The 7,500-nt window shown below is 47.5% G+C and overlaps 2 protein-coding genes across 3 annotated transcripts in view; both read right to left on the bottom strand.

Annotated features, from left to right (window-relative positions):
- LOC310816517 (MICOS complex subunit MIC27-like) overlaps nt 1–1,892 on the bottom strand; it is a 4,110-nt gene extending 2,218 nt beyond the window's left edge. Inside the window, exons 1-3 of one of the 2 annotated variants that reach the window (XM_083686763.1) lie at nt 1,857–1,892; nt 1,158–1,247; nt 668–793 (exon numbers count right to left, since the gene is read on the bottom strand). In XM_083686763.1, the coding sequence (XP_083542889.1) occupies nt 668–793; nt 1,158–1,247; nt 1,857–1,868 (228 nt within the window). In that variant the 5' untranslated portion in view covers nt 1,869–1,892. Of the gene's footprint in view, nt 158–667; nt 794–1,157; nt 1,248–1,856 lie in introns of those variants that run through there. The other variant, XM_083686764.1, reaches the window with a different exon arrangement.
- A 3,691-nt stretch (nt 1,893–5,583) lies between these two features.
- The window catches only part of LOC310815684 (connector enhancer of kinase suppressor of ras 2-like), a gene marked incomplete at both ends in the record, with an annotated part of 31,356 nt that continues 29,439 nt past the window's right edge, over nt 5,584–7,500 (bottom strand). The window contains 3 exons of the mRNA XM_083685575.1: nt 5,584–5,805; nt 6,069–6,313; nt 6,555–7,341. Coding sequence (XP_083541701.1) covers nt 5,584–5,805; nt 6,069–6,313; nt 6,555–7,341 — 1,254 coding nt within the window. The remainder of the gene's footprint in view (nt 5,806–6,068; nt 6,314–6,554; nt 7,342–7,500) is intronic.

Genomic DNA, 7,500 nt, shown 5'->3' with positions numbered 1-7,500 from the left:
AAATACATGAAGAACACATTCACCAAGGTCATAATAATGGATATTCATTACATTAAAGGGGAAATCTGTAATTGGTACAGTACATCATCACCAAAAAATTGGCAGGGAGCCCGCTTTGTTGTTGTGTGAATTACACCTTCAAAGATGAAGATTGCACCTTCAAAGATGAAGAAAGATTATTATACTGAAAGCATTTCAGATTCTGACTCCATGTTTATGTATGTCAGTTTATGGTGTGAATATGATTTGTGTTTGTGGTGGAATCGTTGACTGTATCAAGCGGTAGAATCACACTGCGTCTGCAATGTGATGCACTGCTCCGACACCATACCAAGCCCATTTCCTGCCCCACTCCCGACCTGCAGCTGTGCAGCAGCATGACCTCCTTAAAATGCTAGGTCATGTTCAATTGGTGCAAACTCCCAGAAAGCACTTTCCAACACAAAACTAAACGCTTTTTATTTGTATAGGTTCATATACAGGTCGTATCTCCCCTATTTTAAATGTCCTCTGTGACAGATGCAGGTCTTCATCAGTGATGTATAGGGTTTGTGAGTGTGTGTGTGTGTGTGTGTGTGTGTGTGTGTGTGTGTGTGTGTGTGTGTGTGTGTGTGTTATATACAGCTTTTGTAATAGTACTGCTAATATAGTTGTACTGTAGTATTACCTGCATGGCCTGAGCGTAGGGCTGCAGCCCCCGTCTCACTGCACCTAGTCTGCTCTGTAGCGCCCCCGGCTGCTCCTCAATGAACTGCAGCTGATGGAGCCGAGGCACAGGCGTGTAGATGGACAGCTAAGGGAACATAAGAGAAGGGAACATACGTTAGACTAAAGTGGCCTTCTTTCCTTGTCATGAACTGATGTGAAAGAAGAGGATGGGTAACAGCAAATAATTCCTGGTGGGAATCCCTCATATACATCATGTTTTGTATTTTCAGATCAGGGGAGGCTGGTGGAGGTAGAAATCAGAGGATACGCTCCGATTTCTACCTCCACTGTTGCAAATGAAGGAGAGGTGGTGGGGAGAAGAGGCCACTTTGGAAATTCATTTAAAATGCAACCTGTATCTATGCTGCCAGTGGACAATGTGAGGGATAGTTACTAGGGTCCTTATCTTCTGAGGTGAGGTTAGCAGCAGGTGAGTGTGACTTACTGACCTGTTCAGGGGAGAGCAGTCCCTCCATCGTGACCTCCACTCCACGTATGGACGCAATACCCAGCACTGCTGGGACAGCCACCATCACCACCTATAAGACACACAAGTTAGCCAGCCTGTCCATCACCTAAAAACTTCCACTGATTCATGATGATGATGATGATGATGATGAAGCACAAAGAAATGTGAACAACACAGGTCACGCGAGGACATTCGGTGATGTCGTCATCATCATGTCAGACTAGCTGAGCACTCTGGCTGGGCATAGCTCTCCAGCACACAGATCTTATATATATATATATATACACCATTTAGCTGACGCTTTTATCTAAAGCGACTTACATTGCAGTGAGTGCATACATTTTTCAGTATATATGGTCCCAGCGGGAATCAAACCCACAACCTAAGCGCTGTTAGCGCCATGCTCTACCCACTGAGCCACAGAGGACCACAGATCTTTTACAAGCAAAGCGTTTTCTGACACTATAGTGGAATATTTATCATTAAAATGACAACTTTACAAGTTAGCTAGGGACGCTATGCTAGCTTGCTAAGAGTACCAGATGCTGTCTTTGGGACTGTTTTGGGGACAAAATTAAGTGGAGTAAGCTGCGAACGGAAGGTTTATTATATATACAAGCAACATTTAGAGGGTATTGTAATAATAACAAAAACAATGCTAAAAAGTCATAACAATCACCTTGGCTGCCATGACAGTCGTCCTGATCGAATGTTTGCCTCCAAGTAGCAACTGAGGCGTTAACGGTGCACTACCGCCACCTACTGGGCTGGAGTGTGTAACAGTACTAACAACCTGCAATGATATTGCTCGTTTTTTAATATAGTATACTCTCTTTGATATTGCAATACAGTATATATAAATACATCAATTTGGTTCCAAAATGAAAACTAAATACAAAGGAGGAAGAAAAAGAAGAAGAGGAAGGTTCATAGTGCAGAGGATTCAGTTTATTGAAGTCAAAGTTTTACAACTTATGTTTTACAATCTGTATTTTTTGTAATATATATTCATATATATGAAACCAAAAAAGGCTACTTTAGGAAGAATAAATGTAATTTTCTTTCTTTTTTAATATCATCTTTTGTCAGTTAATGTACAGAATAACAGTTAGCTAATATAATCCTTGAAAAAGAGCAATATGTTCCTTTTTTAATGTCGCAGTGCAACTTACATCTTACACACCTGTGCAATGTACCGTGAGGTGTAGTACACCCCTGAAAGAACACACAGTGGAATCTCCCGTTTGGGCTGTTTCTGCAGGTATATATACACACACAAAGAGCTGGGAGGAAAAACACAGTCTGTGCCTACAAATCATAACATACACTCCTAAGTCTACAGTATCACCTGCTCAATAAAACAGTAGCTCCAAAAGAATAAACGATATTAGATGGAAAAACTGAGAGATCTATACCTAAAGCAAAGCTCATAGTACAACTTCTACAGCTGTGTGTGTATGTATGTATGTATGTGTGTGTGTGTGTGTGTGTGTGTGTGTGTGTGTGTGTGTGTGGAGGGGGGGGGGGGGATGCCACCCTGGTCAGTCTAACACTGCTTGTGGAGATTCGGGGGGGGGGGGGGTAGCTGAAAGGAGAAAGGGTAGGGAGGCACAGGGACGTGCTTGCATCTTTAGTTTCTCTGTGGCAGCCTAAAACATCCAGGTTTACCAGTAAAAGGTACAAAAAACACACAGAAATATGTCTTTGGGGGGTGTTGGAGTTTTACAATGATGTGAAATAATAACAAGTTTGGAACTACTTGGAGATGATTAACAATAAAATATGAAATACATATTAATACAGATGGTGTCCGATATGTGCTAGTTATATATTCTAGGTCTGTGGCACTAGGGGAAGCTTAGAGGAGTCCAGTGATTCCTCTGTGTTGATCTGCAGACTGAGCTAGTAAAAGATGTCCTCATTAACCGTAGGACTAACTGTAGGACCATAAGCCAATATTAATATCAACCATTGAGGGAATGGCAAAAGAACTGACTGGACATCAGTGGGTAGAAGCAACTTCATCCTCCTCCTAACCCAGGAACTGCAGGGGACAAATCCAGGGGCAGCGGACAAAGTCTCCATCACCCAGATATCGTGATGTATTGTACAGTATGTGTCATTGATCTCTCCAAACACACCATTTTTGCACTAATCTAATTAGAAAAACGTAGAATACTTAAAATGTGTGAACATATAAAGACTCATCATTTTTAACAGTACTTTGCATATTTCATGCGCTACAATTCTAATATCTTGCGATCATGAGAAGAAGAAAAAAAAGAAACACATTTGATCCACGTATTATACCCTGTCCAATCAAATCACTCCTGGGCCTTTCCTCAAGCAAAACACTAGTTGAAGAATGTCTTGTTCTCTCCTCAACCAGCATAACTGTCAATCATGTTGCCGTTGACAGTTCTTTGTCTAAAGCCCCTAGTTCTTAGACTAGGAGACCCTGCATCAACAGAATAAGTCAGAGAGGAAATACTGCAAAACCTTGGCATAGAATACATCATGTTTGTACATTTAACCATATCTATATGACACAAAACGTAAATAGAGTTATATATCCTATACGTTAAATACATCTTTGACTGTACACAAATCTTTAGAAAATAAAACGGCAAATGCTTTACCTGATATTCTGAACAGTAATGTATAGGCCAATGAAACGAAGACCCTTTGATGCAGCCAATGAGATATAGAGATATAGAAAGTGCATTCTTTGTAGTGACCTCTTTGTAATACTCTCTAACTCTCTTGTATTCAGTGGAAAGGAAACGTTTGTCTGCACTCACACACGCATATACACACACTCGCTCTCTCTCTCTCTCTCTCTCTCTCTCTGTCTGTCATTTCCCTCAGTGGAGGCTGGTGGAGGTAGAAATCGGAGGACGTCCTCTGATAATGAGCCTGTCCTCCGATTTCTACCTCCGTCAACCTCCACTGGTCACAGTGGTAGTGGAACACACACACAACACACCAGGGACCAGGGTCCATCATCAGTATCAACATACACATCAACCTCTGATGCAGAACCACATAGACACTATACTGTAGAAGTACAGTAACCAATACACTAACAAACGAAAGAGTAGAAAAGCATCAGGAAAGAGAGAGAGAGAGAGGGAGGGAGAAAGAGAGAGAAAGAAAGAAAGAAAGAGAGAGAGAGACAGAGAGAGAGAGACAGAGAGAGAGAGAGAGAGAGAGAGAGAGAGACAGAGAGAGAGAGAGAGAGAGACAGAGAGAGAGAGAGAGAATACGAACATGAGAACTGAACCAGGGAACCAGTCTCACGCTAGCAGAGGGTCTTCCATCAACATAGAGACACCATTTAGCCTCCATCTCTCCTCTCTACTTTGCAATAGTCTCCTTTGTCTTAAAAAATATTCTGTAAAGTGATTCTGCACACACATAGAATCGTACGATTTCATTCACAGGTACGGTTCACAGTTTTAAACAGTGGCTACTGGACCTTTCCAAGCGGACGTTACAGTAGATCTTCCACCTCCAGTTTTAAACAGTGGCTACTGGACCTTTCCAAGCGGACGTTACAGTAGATCTTCCACCTCCAGTTTTAAACAGTGGCTACTGGACCTTCCGAGCGGACCTTCTCCTGAGGACGACCTTCTCCTGAGGACGACCTTCTCCTGAGGACGACCTTCTCCTGAGGTCCCTAAACGAGCATCTAAGGGCTTTCTACTAGAGTCCCAGTCCCCGTAGCGCTGGCCGGACAGAGGCAGCAGGCCTCAGCCTTCGCCTGCTCGCCATACTGCTCGCCACAGTCATACCGCCGATCATCACGCTGCGTATACAGTAGCAGGAGCCGGGGAGGGGGGGGGGGCCAGGGGGGGATGCAAAGTTCAGTACAAAAGTCGTACAGTGCTATGGTGAAAAGGGTTCTTGTCGGTCTGTATTGCTGCTACATTGTCCCCCCCCCTCCCCCGAAAAAAAATGAACCGTAAATCGCAAAAAAAACAAAAAGAGAATATAAAGGAAAAAGAACATGTCAAGAACAAGTCTTCTATTTCCAGTTTTCCATGAACAAGCTTGCTGAGTTGTGTGTTGTTGAGTTCCTTTAGACAAAGGAAGTATAATACTCTCTGTTCAGGCATGCAATAGGCATCTTGTGGGGTCCTCAGGATTATCAAAAGTTTATGTTCCCACCACAGTATGTACACATCTTACAGTGCTTGGTTGTTTGGTTGGTGTCCATGTGTGTCTGTGTGTGTGTGTGTGTGTGCGGGGGGGGGGGGGGGGGGGGTTATAGAGCCAACGCAGGGTTATCAGGGGAACCAGTGGTGTATGTGTGTATGTGTGTGTGTGTGTGTGTGTGTGTGTAAAATGTGTGTGTGTGTGTGTGTAGATGGCGTGACTCCCGTCGGTACCCCCTCCTCTCCGTCTCACACGTGCGTCTCGATGAAGGAGTGTGTGTGTGTCATGAGCGGAGCGGCGAGCGGGGAGAGATCCCCGTCCTTTCCGTTGGTGCCCGTGGTGCCAGCACTGAGGTGGCAGATGTCTGTGTACAGGTCGCTGTGCCACTGCTTCCACTCTCTAAAGCTCTGGGAGCAGAGCCCCGGGTCCTCCAGCAGAGCACAGATCACAGACAGCTCAGACTCCTTGGCCTGGGGAACACACAGGACACATCAAGACATCAATCAACTTTACAACAGTATTTATAAAGCATGTTTCATAGAAAAGCACATTTCATAAAAAACAGACTGCCCTGGAACTACTATCTACACATCTGGGGGTCTACATCTATACAGACCAGAACCCTAGATACACTCTGGGTTTCTTTATCCCATTACACCCCCCACTGTAAGGATTGTAGTAACATAATGTGTGTGTGTGGTGTGTGTGTGTGTGTGTGTGTGTGTGTGTGTACCTTCAGTGTACTCCTGAGGGCTCTGACTCTGTGCAGCCTGTCGTTGAGAAGGGGGTCTCTGCAGCGTTGTGTGAAGCAGCGGCGGAGGTCCTGTTTGCTGCAGGGTCGAGGGTCCCCCATGGCCGAGACGTTGGCCTGCTCCAGGGTCCGGTACAGCTGCTCCAGACCGTCGACAGGCTCCGCCTCACGCACCTCCGACACCCGCCTCTCTCGCCCCTCGCCCCGCCCCTCTCGTACCTCCGATACTACAGGACACACACCAACAGTCAGTGCGTGTCATCCACATCTATACCAAAAAGGTGCGTGTGTGTGTGTGTGTGTGTGTGTGTGTGTGTGTGTGTGTGTGTGTGTGTGTGTGTGTGTGTGTGTGTGCGTGCGTGTGTGTGTGCGTATATGTATGTGTGTGTGTGTGTGTGTGTGTGTGTGTGTGTGCGTGTGTGTGTGTGTGTGTGTGTGTGTGTGTTCTGTCAAGGGAGTCTGTCTCACCCTCCTGGCTGGCATCGTTGTCCTCTCTGGCCTGTGCTTCGGCCTCCTCATCCTCGCTCCTCTCCTCCATGCGGGCGGGGGTTTGCAGGAGCTTGCCTGGCCGGGGGTCTCTGTTCCGAGGCAGGCTCTGGCTGCGCTGCTTATGGGAGCGTCGGTGCGAATGGTAGTGTGTGTGAGGCCCCCGCTCCAGGGGGAACGGCCCCTCCCGGTCCCTCTCCCTCTTGGCGTGGTGCCTGCGTATGGGCAGGGTGGCCTGTCTGCGTCTCTCGGGGGACATCCCCTGCCTCCCTAACCCTGCGTACACCCCCATCATCCCCTCTCCTCCTCCTCCTCCTCCTCCTCCTCCCATCCCCCCGTCCCTGCCACCGTAACCCCCGTCCCCCTCCGCCGGGGTGGTCTGGAGAAAGTGCAGCCCGGCGCTGGTCAGAGGGGTCTCAATCAGGTCCTGCCAGGAGCGCCGTTCACGGTGAGAGGAGCGGCAGCCCGAGGAGTGGGTGCTGGTGCTGCCCGTTCCCGTCCCCATCCCGGTACCGTCCCCCCGCTGGTCCTCAGCCGACGAGTGGGAGTGCGTGGACTCGCTGGAGAAATGGCGCCCGTGTTTGGGCTCCGGGAAGGGGCTGGAAGAGTTCACCTGGAGGGGGAGAGGGGAGGTGGAAGAGACCATCTGCGGAGGGATGGGGGAGGTGGAAGCGCTCATCTGCGGAGGGAGGGGGGAGGGAGTGGAGCGCAGGAGGCTCATGGAGCTGACTGACCGAGGTAACTGGTCATAGCTATGGAGGAGGTGAGTCTGGGGGGAGGAGAGGGTGAGGAGAGGGGGTGAGACAGAGAGAAAGATGAGGGAGAGGAGAGGAGAGAGAGAGAGAGAGAGAGAGAGAGAGAGAGAGAGAGGGGTGAGCGAGGGAGAGGGGCAGCAGAGGTTGGAGGGAGAGAGGGAGAGAGGGAGAGG

The sequence above is a fragment of the Argentina silus genome, assembly GCF_951799395.1.
Source record: "Argentina silus genome assembly, chromosome: 15".
In the NCBI taxonomy this organism is placed as follows: domain Eukaryota; kingdom Metazoa; phylum Chordata; class Actinopteri; order Argentiniformes; family Argentinidae; genus Argentina; species Argentina silus.
Note: the sequence above shows the minus strand (reverse complement) of the source record. Positions and strands in the feature narration are given on the sequence as shown.